The following is a 19,316-nucleotide window of genomic DNA, read 5'->3' on the forward strand; positions in this document are numbered from 1 at the left end:
CCATGTCTATTTAACCTTCAAATATTTAAAAACAACATTTAATTTAAAGAACAAACAAAAGCAAAAATCGGTTTAAAAAGTCAGTAGCGAAGTATAGGTACTACAAACATAGTACTTTTTTCCATGGCTTCTGTTTAAGTACCTTTTAAACATTTTTCAAATGGTTAATTTTTCTTTGATTAGTGTAATTTTACATAATTTTTTGGAGAACCATATAAAATGGTTGTTTGTTTTGCACTGTTGGGATATGGAAAGTAAGTATTTGATTACGTAATAACCAGTATTTATAACACTTTTTTGCAGCCCAATTTCAGTTTTCAAGTCAGGCGATGGATGAAAATTTATTTATACAAATGTGGCCCATAAATCAGCTAAAATTGGATGGTGATTTAGAGGGACGTATTTTATCGCATGAAAATTCCCATGTGGCCATTTATTTTGATATGAATTGTTTGAAATCGGGGGATATATTACGAAAGGTATAAGATTTTTCGATTAAACCGAGAATGTTATTTCTGAATATTTTGTGTATTAGGCGAGCGAGGAAAAGTTATTCAAGCAATATTTCCATTGGCTAATATATGATCCTTCAGCAGATTTAAAAAAATTCAAGGTTCTTTTCAAACATTTTAATTTGTCGGTAGATGCCGATGTTACTTTGGTCCAGCCTAATGCGAGGTTTTTAAATTCTGCTATAAATTCTTCTTATATTTTATATGATGTTTATAATAATGGTTATTCTTTGGGAGGAAAATTAAATGTGACCGTAGATCGGGAGTTAATATGTTCTCGGGAGAAATGTGTTCTGAAACAATATTTATCTACTTTATATGAAAGATCAAAGTGTGAAAATCGTTGGTATTTGAGAGATATAACCATGAGGTTATCTACAGTGGTGGGTATAATTATAACAAATATAAAATTATATACTTTATTACGAATTTGTTTTCAAAAAAGGTCACCGGCGTTCCCTTAAAGGCTCCGCAAAATGAACTCTTGGACCATTTAAGTTCTACTAAAGAGAAACATATTGACGCAGTAGCCAAGTATGGTTTTCAGTACATGATGATTTTAAAAGAGAATCTGGAATGCGAGTAAGAAAGAGAAATCCATCAAAAATTAGTTGCAATTGAGAATCGCCACATATATTTTTCTTAACAGCTTTCATTACAATTTCACCAGTATATGGAGTCGTACCGAAATCAGTGGTGGTTGTATTGGTGCTATCGGTATAGATAACTCGGCCGATCTCGCTTCGTCGCCTTTTATTCCCACTAACAAACGTTTGCAGTATACGCAATCCTTAACTGAATTAGGTTCTTTTCGACATGTTTGCATTTTTCGTACGCCCCACAATGCTGGTATACAGGGTGCTGTAATTCTCGAACCATTTTCAGTAAACGTATGGATCTTATTCGGAGCCATGTTAATGTTAATAGCTATTCTATTAAAGTTGACATTTTTATTGGAATTTCATCGCATGAAAACTGTGCTGGGTTTTGTTCCCTCATTTCTCACCACTTGTTTGATTTCATTAGGTTCGGCCTGTTATCAGGGTAGTTTCCTAATACCCAGTTCCATAGGTGGACGCATAGTATTCATAACTATGACTTTATTAACATTATCATATACAATTATTATACCTCGATAGTTGTTGCTAAATTGTTAGCTTCACCGCTTAAATCGAATATTAAGACGTTGGCCCAGTTGGCCGATAGTAACTTGGAAGTCGGCCTAGAACCTGCACCCTACACAAAGTCGTATTTGAATGTAAGTTGAAAAAAATTTATATTAATTTGTTTATTAATTCTGTCTCCAGTATTCAACATTATCCGATGTCCAACGTTTTGCACACAATAAAATCGATTCCAAGCATGATCCTGATAGTGTTTGGATGAATGTTGACGATGGCCTTCGGCGGGTGCGTGAAGAACACGGCTTTGTTTATGTCATAGATGCTATTACCGGTTATGATTTAATAGAAAAATCCTATACAGCAGAAGAGATTTGTGATCTCAATGAAATACCTTTCAGACCCGAACAGCCTTTGTACCAGCATTTGCCGAAGAACTCTTCGTACGGGGAAATTATTAAATTGAAGTATACAATAATCTTATTTGGAAAGAAATTGTATATTTAAAGTTTTTTGCTTATAGACAATTGCGCATTATGGAATCCGGAGTCTATAGACGCCATTCCCACCTGTGGTTGAAGAGAAATTGAATTGTTATTTATCGAATAGTTTTTCGGTGCAAGTTGGTTTGGAATACACCGCTCCCTTATTTATGATGATGGTAGCGGCTTATATTTTGGCGTTTGTCCTAATGTTCCTGGAAATTATGTGGTTCAACTATCAGAAAAAATCTATGAACCGTGATAGTTCAGATATGAAAAAAATTCTAGAGGAAGAGGGAGCGTTCGAAGTTGTGAGAGATTTCAAAGAAAATTTTACATTTTTAAAGGCACCAAGTTTTTGTAGCACTTTCGTATGTTTAAGATTTTAAAAGCACATTAAAGCACGAGATAAATAAATAAGTAATAGAAAGTTGTTTTAATAAAGAAAATTTTAGGTAAAACTAACTAACTAACTAACTAACTAACTAACTAACTAACTAACTAACTAACTAACTAACTAACTAACTAACTACTAACTAACTAACTACACTACTAACTAACTAACTAACTAACTAACTAACTAACTAACTAACTAACAACTAACTAACTAACTAACTAACTAACTAACTAACTAACTAACTACTAACTAACTAACTAACTAACTAACTAACTACTAACTTACTAACTAACGACTAACTAACTAACTAACTAACTAACTAACTAACTAACTAACTAACTACTACTAACTAACTAACTAACTACTAACTAACTAACACTAACTACTAACTAACTAACTAACTAACTAACTAACTAACTAACTAACTAACTAACTAACTAACTAACTAACTAACTAACTAACTAACTAACTAACTAACTAACTACTAACTAACTAACTAACTAACTACCTAACTAACTAACTTACTAACTAACCTAACTAACTAACTAACTAACTAACTAACTAACTAACTTACTAACTACCTAACTAACTAACTAACTAACTAACTAACTATCTAACTGTTTTAATCCATTTCAAATTCTTTTCGTGTATTTTCCTAAGAAAGTACCTTTTTGTTACTATTTCAATTTAAGTACTTTTTTTGCCGTATTTTGTAAGTATTTCCCATTTTTTTAAATTTTATTTATAGTTTCCTTATTCTTTCATGAATTTCGCAAAGTAAAGTTCTTTTGGTATCCACCATTAAGGTATTTTGATTTTATCATTCCGTTTTGTAACACTTCGAAGTAGTCATCTAAGAACCTCAAAAGTAAATACATATTGGATTCTTAGACGATCTAGCTCTAGCCGTACTTCTGTCACACTTTAAGGTCCAAACGAAAAAGATAGAGGGTTAAAATTTGCCACATATAGTTTAAACAGTCATAACTGGCTTAAAAATAAAAAGCTTCTCTCCCCTTCAGACAATTACTTCAACGAGCATTACTAGCTTAAAAGGGAAACACTCCTTAAAACTAGGAAGATCTTGGTCCATATTTGACCTAAGTTCTCAATACAAGACATGCTTTGATGGAGGATATACATATAAGGCTCATCATAGCCGAACATAATGCTCTTACTTGTTGTTTATTTAACTTGTCATCAAACTGTCAAATTTAAACAAATATTGATATGTTCAAAATTTAATTAAACTAAATAATGGAGGATAAAAAGAAAACAATACGCAAAGGACAATGTATATTTAGTCCTTAAATTAGTTAAAAATAACATTTTATTCAAATAACAAATAAAACGGAAAATTCGACTGCAAATCAATAAGAAAATATATTAAAAATAGATTTTTTTTAAACTTTATTTTTTTCTTTTTTAAATTTTTATAAATGGCGAATTTTCCTTTAATTAATTTGATATTATATAATTTTCTGGAAAACCATATAAAATGGTTATTTGTCTTACACTGCTGGGATATGAAAAGTGAGTACTTGGAGGTTATGTAATAAAAAAGGGGACTAACGACTTTTTTTGCAGCCCAATTATATTTTTCCGATAAGGCCATGAATGAAAATTTATTTATACAAATGTGGCCCATAGATCGTTTAAAATTGGAAGGTGATTTAGAGGAACGTATTTTATCGCATAACAAACCCCATGTGGCCATTTATTTTGATATGAATTGTACAAAATCGGAGGATATATTGAAAAAGGTAGTTAATTTTTTTCTATGTCAAAGAAATGTTTAATATCTCGAATTTTGTTTTTAAGGCCAGTGAGGAAAAATTATTTAGCCAACATTTCCATTGGCTTATATATGATTCTTCAGCGGATTTAGACAAGTTTAAGAAACTATTTCAAAATTTCAATATGGCTGTAGATGCCGATGTTACCTTGGTCCACCCTAATGTGGAATTTATAAATTCTGCTAAAAATTCTTCTTATATTTTAACTGATGTTTATAATAATGGTTATTTTTTAGGCGGCAAATTGAATATGACCTTAGATCGGGAGTTAATATGCTCAAGAGAGAATTGTGTGGTAAAACGATATTTGTCCTCTTTACATGAAAGATCCAAGTATGAACATCGTTGGCATTTGAGAGATTTAACCATGAGAGTAACTACAGTGGTGGGTGTAATTCTAATTTGTTGTAATTTTAAGAAATAATTTATATAGTTACTTTTGGTGGAATAATAGGTCACCTCCTTACCCTTAACTACTCCGGAAAATATACTTTTGGCGCATTTAGGTTCCACTAAAGATAAACATATTGATGGAGTAGCTAAATTTGGTTTTCAGTACTTGATGATCTTTAAAGATACGCTACAATGCAAGTAAGAATTGAAAAATTATATAAAACTGACAAATCGGTTCAAAACTCTGAAAAAATATAAGAAATAACTTAAAGGTTGTGAAATATAAAAAATTTTGTTCTCTTCATAGCTTTCGCTACAATTTCACTAATGCCTGGAGTCGTACCGAGTTCACAGGTGGTTGTGTTGGAGCCCTGGGAGTAGATGGTTCTGCCGATATATCCTCTTCCCCTTTTCTTCTCACTAAAAATCGTATAAAACACGTGCAAGCCGTCATGGAAGTGGGTAATTTTCGACAAGTTTGTATATTTCGTACCCCACATAATGCTGGTATACAGGGAGCTGTATTTCTTGAACCATTTTCTGTTCGAGTGTGGATCATCTTTGGCGCTATTCTCATTTTAACTGCTTTTCTATTGTGGCTGACATTTTTTGTGGAATTTCATAAAATGAAGACAATGTTGGGTTTTATACCCTCATTTCTTACCACCTGTTTGATTTCATTCGGATCGGCCTGTTATCAGGGTAGTTTTCTAATACCCAGTTCCATGGGTGGACGTATAGCTTTCATAACGTTGTCATTATTGACTTTTATTATATATAATTATTATACCTCGATAGTGGTGGCTATACTCTTGGGTTCCCCGGTAAAATCGAATATTAAGACGTTGGGCCAACTGGCCGATAGTAATTTGGAGGTGGGCCTGGAACCTACACCGTTTACAAAGTCGTATTTAAATGTATGTTATATATTCTTTTAAAGAATTTTTAATATCTTATATCATTCCTTTAGTTTTCAACTTTACCCGCGGTCAAAAGATTTGTGCGCAATAAAATTGATTCTAAGCGTAATCCCGATAAACTTTGGATAAGTGTCGAAGAGGGTCTTCAACGTGTGCGTAAAAATCCTGGTTATGTTTTTGTTATAGAGGCCTTTTCCGGTTATGGTTTGATACAAAATTCCTATACCACTGAAGAAATTTGTGATCTCAATGAAATACTTCTAAGACCCGATCAGCCTCTATACCACCATCTGCCCATGAATTCTTCTTACAGGGAAATTGTTAAATTAAAGTATTAACACATTTTTGTTTAAGAAACCAAATTATTTAAACAAAATATCCTTTAGACAAATGCGCATTTTGGAGACCGGTATTTATCGGCGCACTTACCGCCAATGGGTGAAGAGGAAATTGAATTGTTATCAATCGAATAGTTTTTTGGTTCAAGTGGGTTTGGAATATACCGCCCCTTTGTTTATGATCCTAGCTTCGGCCTATATATTGGTACTATTTCTACTGATGCTGGAAATTTTGGTCCAAAGTTGAGAAACTATTAAAAAGTCGCCAAAGAAGATTCAAGGCAGAAATGGAGTTAAGACGTAGGAAGTCTAAAGATGTTGAATATTCGAAAAGATTTTTTTGGAAATAAATGTACTTGTTTTTGGCACCAAGTTTTCTGTAGCACTTTAGTAGCGTTCAACGTTATTTGAAAGCACATTAAAGCACGTGTTTAGAAAAGGTTAAAAATTGTTAAATTGATTTGGTGACTCCCTTTGCTTATAGACCTATACAATAGGTCGGGTTTTATAGTATAGATAGATAGATAGATAGATAGATAGATAGATAGATTAGATAGATAGATAGATAGATCGATAGATAGCTAGATCGATAGCTCGCTCGCTCGCTCGCTCGCTCTCGCTGCTCGCTGCTCGATGCTCGCTAGCTCGCTCGCTCGCTCGCTCGCTCGCTCGTCGCTCGCTCGCTCGCTCGCTCGCTCGCTCGCTCGCTCGCTCGCTCGCTCGCTCGCTCGCTCGCTCGCTCGCTCGCTCGCTCGCTCGCTCGCTCGCTCGCTCGCTCGCTCGCATCGCTCGCTCGCTCGCTCGCTCGCTCGCTCGCTCGCTCGCTCGCTCGCTCGCTCGCTCGCTCGCTCCTGCTCGCTCGCTCGCATCGCTCGCTCGCTCGCTCGCTCGCTCGCTCCTCGCTCGCTCGCTCGCTCGCTCGCTCGCTCGCTCGCTCGCTCCTCGCTAGCTCGCTCGCTCGCTCGCTCGCTCGCTCGCTCGCTCGCTCGCTCGCTCGCTCGCTCGCTCGCTCGCTCGCTCGCTCGCTCGCTCGCTCGCTCGCTCGCTCGCTCGCTCGCTCGCTCGCTCGCTCGCTCGCTCGCTCGCTCGCTCGCTCGCTCGCTCGCTCGCTCGCTCGCTCGCTCGCTCGCTCGCTCGCTCGCTCGCTCGCTCGCTCGCTCGCTCGCTCGCTCGCTCGCTCGCTCGCTCTCGCTCGCTCGCTCGCTCGCTCGCTCGCTCGCTCGCTCGCTCGCTCGCTCGCTCGCTCGCTCGCTCGCTGCTCGCTCTCTCTCGCTCGCTCGCTCGCTCGCTCGCTCGCTCGCTCTCTCGCTCGCTCGCTCGCTCCTCGCTCCTCGCTCGCTCGCTCGCTCGCTCGCTCGCTCGCTCTCGCTCGCTCGCTCGCTCGCTCTCTCGCTCGCTCGCTCGCTCGCTCGCTCGCTCGCTGCTCGCTCGCTCGCTCGCTCGCTCGCTCGCTCGCTCGCTCGCTCGCTCGCTCGCTCGCTCTCTCGCTCGCTCGCTCGCTCGCTCGCTCGCTCGCTCGCTCGCTCGCTCGCTCGCTCGCGCGCTCGCTCGCTCGCTCTCTCGCTCGCTCGCTCGCTCGCTCTCTCGCTCGCTCGCTCGCTCGCTCGCTCGCTCGCTCGCTCGCTCGCTCGCTCGCTCGCCGCTCGCTCGCTCGCTCGCTCGCTCGCTCCTGCTCGCTCGCTCGCTCCTCGCTTGCTCGCTCGCTCGTCGCTGCTCGCTCGCTTCGTTCGTTCGTTTCGTCCGCGCTCTCGCTCGCTCGTTCGTCGCTTTTTCGCCGCTTTTTCTCTGTTCGTCTTCGTTCTTGTGCGTTCTTTCCGCCTCTCTTCGTTTTCCCCTTTCCCGCTGTTCGTCTTCGTCGTGGTCCTCCTTCTTTACCCTTCTCTCGAGTTTCTCATGAAGTCCTCATACTCTCTCGGCTCGTTCACTTTTTCTAAGGTTTGTTTCCTTTATCCGACTTACAACATTGTGCTGCAACATGTTGGAACGTATTTGTTCCACACACGTTTCTTCTCAATAAATAAAACAACAGGTGTTTGATGTATTTTTAGCATCACGTGCATTTCTAATTTTATTCACTTTTAATACATTCTGCGCATGTCTGATTAACCGGCCCTCTGCTAAATAATTGTGGTAAATATTGGAGGCATATTTTAGGCGAGAAATTTAGGAAATAGTGCAGCAACTGGGAGACAATGTTAAAGTGATGTTACATGGTTTGAAGGCTAAATATAATAATGGCACTATGTAGTATTTTTATTCAATTTAAATTTAAATTGAGGGTCTTTGTAGAAGCACCTTACTTGTAAAGTAGTTATATAGAAACCATTGCCACTTTACTGTCTCCAAGTAATCTGTTCGGTAGTTAGTTCAAATACGTTTTTCTCTTCTTAAAGTATCTATTACATATGAAAGTTCCTTCATCTCTTTGAAAGTCTTCCTTTTAAGTATCGATTGACTTGCCCCGATTTTCAGTCCCTATAAAAATAAACTAAATTGCCATTTAACGTGTCAAACTCCTACTTTATTGACCATAAAGAACAATAAAACAAGTGCTTAAGGTGCTAAATATATTTGAAACGCTTTTTTTTTATAATTTCAAATTCCATTTTCCTACAATATCCTGCTGCTACTATGGATAATTTCCTTTTCCTATTTTCAACATAACGATACCAGATGATTTCTAGAGCAAAAACGATAAAGACAAGCATATAACCACAGAGTAAAAGCATAAATAAAGGACCCGCATATTCCATGCCCACATTTATGACGAAATTATTCGAAATACAATTCAAATGATTGCGAACCCAGAGGCGGCTATGTTTGGAGTGGACGCCCGTTTCCAAAATGCGCAGAAGTCTAGGAGAAATAAAATGTATTAAATTTAACATTTTAAAGATTTTTCTGTGAGCAGATTTTAAAACTTACTTGAGTCTTACAATTTCCTTATAACTGGAATTTCTATGCAAATGTGTTAGTATAACCGATTCGCTATGAAAGAGTATTTCATTTAGATCACAAATCTCATGAAGTTCAAATTGATTTTCTATAATATTGTAACCAGTGGAGGCCTCAAATATAAACACATATCCAGGTTTTTCACGCATTTTATTAATACCCTCCTGGGCCGACAACCAATAGTTCTTTTTGTTTTCAAGTTTGCGCTTACAAAGCGCCGAACATCGGGTACCGTAGAATACTATAAACAGAAAAATCAGATCAGCAAAATTCCTCTAGGGAAAAAGCAATTTAACTTACATTCAAATACGTGTAGGTATAGGGCAAAGGTTCCAAGCCCACTTCCAAATTAGAATCTGCCTAAATCAGCCCAATGTCTTGATTTTGGATTTAACAGGTGAACCCTAATAAGGTGGATACCACCACCGAGGTATAATAATTATTAACAAGAAAGGAAATAATTAGCAAATGAAATAAAGCCCAAACGTCCGCCCAAAGAACCGGGTATCAAAAAACTCCCCTGAGAACAGGCGGAGCCAAAAGAAATCAAACAGGTAGTTAACAAAGAAGGAACAAACTCCACATAACATATCATGCGATTATATTCAACAAAGAAAGTTAACCAGAGAAAGACAGCAGCCAAAGCCAATATCACACCAAATATAATCCAAACTTTGGTGCTAAAAGGCTCTATAAAGACTCGCCCCTGTATACCCGAATTGCGTGGAGTGCGAAACATGCACACCGAATGAAAGGCTCCCGTATGGATAACAGGCGTCAGTAACAAGAAACGCCGAAGAGTCATAAAGAATGGAGCCGAAGTAAATTCAGTAGTTTCGCTAATCAAATCACCCACTATACCACCAGTAAGTTCATTATCGGTCCAGCGACCGTAGTAGGTATAGGAAACACTAAAAATGTATAATATTAGAATGATTTCCCAAATAATTTCAAGAATATAACTAAATACTTGGTATATAAAGAGTCTAATAAAAGCATCAAAATCCGCATGCCCAATCTTGCTATCGGATCTATATGAAAATCTCTTTCGGCCAAGAGAAAATCTTGTATCTCCTGTTCGGGAGCATTCAAATCATAACGGGTAACCTGAAAAAAATCATTGTATAGTCTATTGTCAAGTCTATAGTCTAGTCTATAGTCTAGTCTATAGTCTAGTCTATAGTCTAGTCTATCTAGTCTATAGTCTAGTCTATAGTCTAGTCTATAGTCTAGTCTATAGTCTAGTCTATAGTCTAGTCTATAGTCTAGTCTATAGTCTAGTCTATAGTCTAGTCTATAGTCCAGTCTATAGTCTAGTCTATAGTCTAGTCTATAGTCTAATCTATAGTCTAGTCTATAGTCTAGTCTATAGTCTAGTCTATAGTCTAGTCTATAGTCTAGTCTATAGTCTAGTCTATAGTCTAGTCTATAGTCTATATAGTCTATAGTCTAGTCTATAGTCTAGTCTATAGTCTAGTCTATAGTCTAGTCTATAGTCTAGTCTATAGTCTAGTCTATAGTCTAGTCTATAGTCTAGTCTATAGTCTATAGTCTAGTCTATAGTCTAGTCTATAGTCTATAGTCTAGTCTATAGTCTAGTCTATAGTCTAGTCTATAGTCTAGTCTATAGTCTAGTCTATAGTCTAGTCTATAGTCTAGTCTATAGTCTAGTCTATAGTCTAGTCTATAGTCTAGTCTATAGTCTAGTCTATAGTCTAGTCTATAGTCTAGTCTATAGTCTAGTCTATAGTCTAGTCTATAGTCTAGTCTATAGTCTAGTCTATAGTCTAGTCTATAGTCTAGTCTATAGTCTAGTCTATAGTCTAGTCTATAGTCTAGTCTATAGTCTAGTCTATAGTCTAGTCTATAGTCTAGTCTATAGTCTAGTCTATAGTCTAGTCTATAGTCTAGTCTATAGTCTAGTCTATAGTCTAGTCTATAGTCTAGTCTATAGTCTAGTCTATAGTCTAGTCTATAGTCTAGTCTATAGTCTAGTCTATAGTCTAGTCTATAGTCTAGTCTATAGTCTAGTCTATAGTCTAGTCTATAGTCTAGTCTATAGTCTAGTCTATAGTCTAGTCTATAGTCTAGTCTATAGTCTAGTCTATAGTCTAGTCTATAGTCTAGTCTATAGTCTAGTCTATAGTCTAGTCTATAGTCTAGTCTATAGTCTAGTCTATAGTCTAGTCTATAGTCTAGTCTATAGTCTAGTCTATAGTCTAGTCTATAGTCTAGTCTATAGTCTAGTCTATAGTCTAGTCTATAGTCTAGTCTATAGTCTAGTCTATAGTCTAGTCTATAGTCTAGTCTATAGTCTAGTCTATAGTCTAGTCTATAGTCTAGTCTATAGTCTAGACTATAGTCTAGTCTTATCTAGTCTATAGTCTAGTCTATGGTCTAATCTTTAGTCTAGTCTAGTCTATAGTCTAGCCTCTAATCTAGTCGTGTATAGTTTAGTGTATAGTCTAGTCTAGTATAGTCTATAGTCTAGTCTATAGTTAGTCTATAGTCTAGTCTATAGTCTAGTCTATAGTCTAGTCTATAGTCTATGGTTTGCTGAATGGTTCAGTCAATTGAAAATTTTATGTCCACTTACCACCACCGATACCCTCATAGTTATGTCCCTCAAACTCGCCCGATTACCATATTGGGACCTCTTATATAAGTCCGATAAATATTTAGTTTTCTCACAACCAGTTCGATTGCATTCGATTTCATAGTTAGAGGTTATATTCAGTGAGCCCCCCAAAAACCAACCATTATTATAGACATCAAAATTGAGGAAGGTTGAGGTGTTCGATTTTGAACTTTCCTGTAATTGCTTGGGTACCACATAGTCCAACTGGGTATCCACCGAGAGATTGACATTTTTGAATATACCATAAAATCGTGAAAAATTGGACAATTCATCGTAGACGAACCAATGATAGCGATAATTGAAAAGACGTAAATGACTATTCTGTGAGACCAAAGCATGAAATAATTAAAGTGGCCGCAATTTTTCCTTTAATTCAACTTTACCTCTTCTATAAACTGCTGGGTATGATTACAATTCATATCCATATAAATACCAATTTTCGACTGAACATGACGCATGTATCTGGGAGCAGAGTCCTGCAAAGCATTTGAATCATTTAAACTTAACATATTGGGTATAGAGGGGCATCTCTGAGGACAAGCTAGAGAAACGATAAAGGGCTGTGAAAAAAGAAAAATATATATATTTTTAAAGATCACCTAGAAAACATATACTTACTCTGCTTATTCCAACATTGAAATAAGACCACACAAGCTAATTTGTTGTTTAAAAAATGCTGAAGTATCAAACTAAATAAATTTAAATTTACCATTATTCTCTAGAGCCTTCTAGACTATATACTGCTAGTTTTCTTTGCAATCTTTTAAAAAATACTTGTTATAGTTTTAAAAATTTTCCAGCTATTTATACCCAAAATTTAATTGCTCTGTAACAGAGGACAATTTTGATTTTTGACACTATAATTTCCTATTTCATAATAGTTTGACAAAAATGTCACGTGTCATTATTTTAGCAAATCTATTTTACTGATTTTTAAATTTAGATTATTGAATGTCCTTGAGAACAAAATTTCTTTATGTCTGGCCAAAATTGTCCAATTTATTCTACACATTTAGATAGAGCTAAGCAACAAGTTGTTGATTACTATTATAATTTTATAGGTGGTTAAAAAAAGCATTCCATAATTGCCTCCTACAAGTCAAAACTTTTAAATAGAGAATCTTAAAATTATCTTATAGGTAATGTAGCCATATGAAGGGCCTTTTAGACTAGACTATAGACTAGACTATAGACTAGACTATAGACTAGACTATATACTAGACTATAGACTAGACTATAGACTAGACTATAGACTAGACTATAGACTAGACTATAGACTAAACTATAGACTAGACTCTAGACTAGACTATAGACTAGACTATAGACTAGACTATAGACTAGACTATAGAGTAGACTATAGACTAGACTATAGACTAGACTATAGACTAGACTATAGACTAAACTATAGACTAGACTACAGACTAGACTATAGACTAGACTATAGACTAGACTATAGACTAGACTATAGACTAGACTATAGACTAGACTATAGACTAGACTATAGACTAGACTATAGACTAGACTATAGACTAGACTATAGACTAGACTATAGACTAGACTATAGACTAGACTGTAGACTAGACTGTAGACTAGACTGTAGACTAGACTATAGACTAGACTATAGACTAGAATGTAGACTGTAGACTAGACTATAGACTAGACTGTAGACTAGACTATAGACTAGACTGTAGACTAGACTATAGACTAGACTATAGACTAGACTATAGACTAGACTATAGACTAGACTATAGACTAGACTATAGACTAGACTATAGACTAGACTATAGACTAGACTATAGACTAGACTATAGACTAGACTATAGACTAGACTATAGACTAGACTATAGACTAGACTATAGACTAGACTATAGACTAGACTATAGACTAGACTATAGACTAGACTATAGACTAGACTATAGACTAGACTATAGACTAGACTATAGACTAGACTATAGACTAGACTATAGACTAGACTATAGACTAGACTATAGACTAGACTAGACTAGACTATAGACTAGACTATAGACTAGACTATAGACTAGACTATAGACTAGACTATAGACTAGACTATAGACTAGACTATAGACTAGACTATAGACTAGACTATAGACTAGACTATAGACTAGACTATAGAACTAGACTATAGACTAGACTATAGACTAGACTATAGACTAGACTATAGACTAGACTATAGACTAGACTATGACTAGGACTATAGACTAGACATAGACTAGGACTATAGACTAGACTATAGACTAGACTATAGACTAGACTATAGACTAGACTATAGACTAGACTATAGACTAGACTATAGACTAGACTATAGACTAGACTATAGACTAGACTATAGACTAGACTATAGATAGACTATAGACTAGACTATAGACCTAGACTATAGACTAGACTATAGACTAGACTATAGACTAGACTATAGACTAGACTATAGACTAGATATAGACTAGACTATAGACTAGACTATAGACTAGACTATAGACTAGACTATAGACTAGACTAGACTATAGACTAGACTATAGACTAGACTATAGACTAGACTGTAGACTAGACTATAGACTAGACTGTAGACTAGACTATAGACTAGACTATAGACTAGACTATAGACTAGACTATAGACTAGACTATAGACTAGACTATAGACTAGACTAAACTATAGACTGGACTATAGACTAGACTAAACTATAGACTGGACTATAGACTGGATAATAAACTAGACTATAGTTATATACTAGACTATGTAAGCTAGAAAATAGACTATATTATATTGGAGGCTCGTTTATATATTAGTTTTTTATTTAAGAAAATATTGCATATTTTTAGGAATTTTATTATTTAAATTACTTTGCATACTTTTAGTTTCATATTTCATTGGTTTGTCTGCTTGTTGCCCAATTACTTACAAATGTCTTCCTCTAAGCCACCTATAAATATTTAATACAAATCAGCAACTTGTTGCCAATTGTCCGACAAGTGTAGAATAAATTGAGCAATTTACAACAGGAAATAACCAAACCTTAGACTATTTATTTTAGGGACATTTCAACATTTAAGGATTATTAATAGAAGGGTTTAAAAAAAGCCCTACAACTTTTTTAGACAAATTAATTTGTCAATCATTAATAGGGTTTTATAGCAAAACAATTCAACTTTAGCTAAAAATTTAGCAAGCATTTTTCTCAGATTGTTTAGAGTAGCAGACAAGACAGGAAGTTCAAATTTGAACCAGTGAGAAAATAATGTTAAATTCCAATTTATTCAGTTTAATTTTCAATCATTTCTTGGACAGCCGATTGGCTTGTGTGGTATTATTTCATTGCTGGAATAGGGATGGCAAGTATTTGGGAAGAAATCTAGAAATTCCTATTATATAATTTCATCTTTACAGCTCTTTCTCAATTCTCCTCATTGACCTCTCAGCTGTCGATCTATACTCAATATGTTAATCTGAATGATTCGGATGCTTTGCAGGATTTTGCTCCTCGTTATATGCGTCATGATCAGCCTCAAATTGGCATTTATATGGATATGAATTGTCAGCAAACGGAGCAATTTATAGAAGAGGTAAAGGAAATGTTAAGATCTCTCTACTCTTTCCAATTCCCTTTCTCTTTTCTCTCTCACAGACCAGTCACTTACGTCTTTTCAACTATCGCTATCGTTGGCTTGTCTACGATGAATTATCGAATTTCTCTCGTTTTTATGGTATATTCAAGAAAGTCAATCTCTCGGTGGATACCCAGTTGGCCTATGTGGTACCTAAGGAACATCAAAAACCCGTAAATCTCAGCAAAACCTCTTATATCAATTTTGATGCCTATAATAATGGTTTGTTTTTGGGAGGCTCTCTCAATATAACCTCCAACTATGAAATCGCCTGCAATAGTAGCGATTGTCGGAAAATTAAATATTTATCGGATTTATATAGACGGCCTCAGTATGGTAATCGTCAGACTTTGAGCGATATCACTATGAGAGTAGCAGTGGTGGTGGGTGGTTTAGGATTAATTATTAGTTTTATAGTTTGAAAAATGTATATAATTTTTCAGGTCACCCGTTATGATTTGCAAGCTCCGGAACAGGATATACAAAATTTTCTCTTAAAGCAACAGGATTTTCATATCGATCCCTTGTCCCGTTTAGGGCATACAGATATTGTTACTTTTAAAAGATTCCTTAAACACCAAGTAGTTGGAAATCAGAACGTAATTTAGGAATGAATTTAATATTTTATTTAACTTTTAGAGTTCTCCTATATCTACTCCGATCGCTGGACCGATGTGGACTATACGGGAGGTATAGTGGGAGCTTTGGTTACCGAAACAGGCGGACTTAACCTCATGCCCCTTTCTTTATGACTGCTGGTCGTTTTCAGTTTCTAACACCCATTGCTCCCACCGGTGACTTTCGTTCGGTTTGCATGTTTCGCACTCCCCTCAATTCGGGTATACAGGGGCGGGTCTTTATAGAGCCCTTTAGTACCAAAGTTTGGATTATGTTTGGTGTAATCTTGGCCTTAGCTGCTCTATTTCTCTGGTTGACTTTCTTTGTGGAATATTATCGCATGAAACCCACTACAGAGTTTCTGCCCTCATTGTTAACAACTTGTTTGATTTCTTTTGGTTCCGCCTGTTCGCAGGGCAGTTTTTGATACCCACTTCCTGGGAGGACGTTTGGGTTTTATTTCTTTGCTAATTATATCATTCCTGGTTAATAACTATTATACCTCGGTGGTGGTTTCCACTCTATTGGGTTCACCCGTTAAATCCAAAATAAAAACTATGGGCGATTTGGCAGATTCGAATTTGGAAGTGGGTTTAGGAACCCTTGCCCTATACCTACACCTATTTGAATGTAAGTAAAAAAGGTTTTATACTTTAAACCAAAAATTACTTAAAAATTCCTTTTTTCTCCTTAAGTTTTCTGGATTACCGGAAGTACGCCGCTTTGTTAAGCGTAAAATTGAAAATAAAAAGAATTTTTGGTTTTCGGCCCAGGAGGGCATAAATAAAATGCGTGAAAAACCGGGTTTTGTATTCATTTTTGAAACCTCTACTGGGTTCAATATAATCGAAAATCAATTTGATCAACATGAGATTTGCGACTTGAATGAAATACTTTTTCGCAGCGATACCTTATTGCTAACACATTTACATAAGAATTCCAGTTACAAGGAAATTGTACGACTCAAGTAAGTGGATCCAAAAAGTATATAGAAAAATTTTGATGCATTTCTTTTTCCCGCCTCTAGAACTATGCGCATTTTGGAAACAGGTGTTCACTCCAAACATCGCCGTCTATGGGTTCGTACTCATTTGAATTGTATGTCGAACAATTTTGTCATAAATGTAGGCATGGAATATACGGGCCCTTTATTTCTTCTCTTGATCTTTGGTTATTTAATGGTTTTGGTTGTCTTTATGGTGGAAATTATTTGGCATCATTATGCGGAGAGAAGGAAGAGAATGTTATCTATAGAACAGCTGGGTAAAGAGGACAATTAAGAGAATGGAAAAGGAAAACTATGCAACTAAAAACATTTCAAAATATATATCTAGCACCTATTAAGCACCGATATGATTATTCATTCAAATAAAGTAGTCTTGCACTTTGCATTGCATTTCAAGGAGTTTAATTTTACCAATTTTAAAGGGATAACATTTCAATTTAGAAAAGTTTGTCGAATAATGTGTTTTTTAAAAAAGTACTTTTTTGGATACTTTTTGCAGAAAAGTACTTTGTCTGCTACCTTTCAAAAAAAAAAAATACTTTTTACACAAATGCCTTTAAGAGGTGCTAAAATGTTTAAAAATCTTAGTTTATATTTCTAAAAAGTCACAAAAACTTGATTTTAGAAAAAGTACTTTTTAGTACTTTTTTAAAATAGTAGTAAAAACTACTATTTTAATATAACACTAAAAATCGAGTTTTTAAGAAAACCAAACATTTAGTATGTCAAAATACAAATTTCGTAAATAAAATTAATTTCTATAAAATAGTAGTAAAAAAGTACTTTTTAGAAAATGTGTAAAAACGTACATTTTTGAGAAAATTTAACATTTTAAACATTTGCTGAACGTTGTTATTAATTTTGAACAAATTTGAAACTTATACTAGAAGGTTTTAAAATAGTAGTAGAAAAGTACTTTTTGTAAAACATGTCCAAAAATAGTATTAGCCACAAAAAAGAGACATTTAGTACGTGAGAATGCAAATTTCTTACATAATATGTACTTTTATAAATAGTAGTAGAAAAGTACTTTTTAGGAAATGTGTAAAATATGTGATCTTTAATACATAGTACTAGGAAAGTAGTAAAAAACTACTATTTGAAGATAGATGGATAGATAGATAGATAGATAGATAGATAGATAGATAGATAGATAGATAGATAGATAGATAGATAGATAGATAGATAGATAGATAGATAGATAGATAGATAGATAGATAGATAGATAGATAGATAGATAGATAGATAGATAGATAGATAGATAGATAGATAGATAGATAGATAGATAGATAGATAGATAGATAGATAGATAGATAGATAGATAGATAGATAGATAGATAGATAGATAGATAGATAGATAGATAGATAGATAGATAGATAGATAGATAGATAGATAGATAGATAGATAGATAGATAGATAGATAGATAGATAGATAGATAGATAGATAGATAGATAGATAGATAGATAGATAGATAGATAGATAGATAGATAGATAGATAGATAGATAGATAGATAGATAGATAGATAGATAGATAGATAGATAGATAGATAGATAGATAGATAGATAGATAGATAGATAGATAGATAGATAGATAGATAGATAGATAGATAGATAGATAGATAGATAGATAGATAGATAGATAGATAGATAGATAGATAGATAGATATAGATAGATAGATAGATAGATAGATAGATAGATAGATAGATGATAGATAGATAGATAGATAGATAGATAGATAGATAGATAGATAGATAGATAGATAGATAGATAGATAGATAGGATAGATAGATAGATAGATAGATAGATAGATAGATAGATAGATAGATAGATAGATAGATAGATAGATAGATAGATAGATAGATAGATAGATAGATAGATAGATAGATAGATAGATAGATAGATAGATAGATAGATAGATAGATAGATAGATAGATAGATAGATAGATAGATAGATAGATAGATAGATAGATAGATAGATAGATAGATAGATAGATAGATAGATAGATAGATAGATAGATAGATAGATAGATAGATAGATAGATAGATAGATAGATAGATAGATAGATAGATAGATAGATAGATAGATAGATAGATAGATAGATAGATAGATAGATAGATAGATAGATAGATAGATAGATAGATAGATAGATAGATAGATAGATAGATAGATAGATAGATAGATAGATAGATAATAGTAGTTAGTAGTTAGTTAGTTAGTAGTAGTTAGTTAGTTAGTTAGTTAGTTAGTTAGTTAGTTAGTTAGTTAGTTAGTTAGTAGTTAGTTAGTAGTTAGTTAGTTAGTTAGTTAGTTAGTTAGTTAGTTAGTTAGTTAGTTAGTTAGTTAGTTAGTAGTTAGTTAGTAGTTAGTTAGTTAGTTAGTTAGTTAGTAGTTAGTTAGTTAGTTAGTTAGTTAGTTAGTTAGTTAGTAGTAGTTAGTTAGTTAGTTAGTTAGTTAGTTAGTTAGTTAGTTAGTTAGTTAGTTAGTTAGTTAGTTAGTTAGTTAGTTAGTTAGTTAGTTA

At 35.0% G+C, this 19,316-nt stretch overlaps 2 protein-coding genes across 2 annotated transcripts; both read left to right on the forward strand.

Annotated features, from left to right (window-relative positions):
• The first annotated feature begins 353 nt into the window (after nt 1-353).
• LOC119614964 (ionotropic receptor 75a-like) lies at nt 354-2,504 on the forward strand. The gene is given in 8 exon segments (XM_037971051.1): nt 354-479; nt 536-895; nt 958-1,094; nt 1,162-1,613; nt 1,616-1,770; nt 1,820-2,100; nt 2,157-2,212; nt 2,215-2,504. Coding segments are annotated over 8 exon segments (1,857 nt in total).
• Nucleotides 2,505-3,951: 1,447 nt separating this feature from the next.
• Nucleotides 3,952-17,068, forward strand: LOC119614965. Its single transcript, XM_037971053.1, is given in 16 exon segments — nt 3,952-4,045; nt 4,100-4,275; nt 4,334-4,693; nt 4,763-4,899; nt 5,009-5,618; nt 5,672-5,952; nt 6,008-6,201; nt 14,953-15,128; nt 15,191-15,553; nt 15,614-15,769; nt 15,812-15,904; nt 15,907-16,220; nt 16,222-16,384; nt 16,386-16,418; nt 16,484-16,755; nt 16,816-17,068. Coding segments are annotated over 16 exon segments (3,675 nt in total).
• Nucleotides 17,069-19,316: the final 2,248 nt, after the last annotated feature.

This window comes from Lucilia sericata, unplaced genomic scaffold (genome assembly GCF_015586225.1).
Source record: "Lucilia sericata isolate MDLA Ls3-8-SP2 unplaced genomic scaffold, ASM1558622v1 Contig003756F_arrow, whole genome shotgun sequence".
Lineage (NCBI taxonomy): Eukaryota > Metazoa > Arthropoda > Insecta > Diptera > Calliphoridae > Lucilia > Lucilia sericata.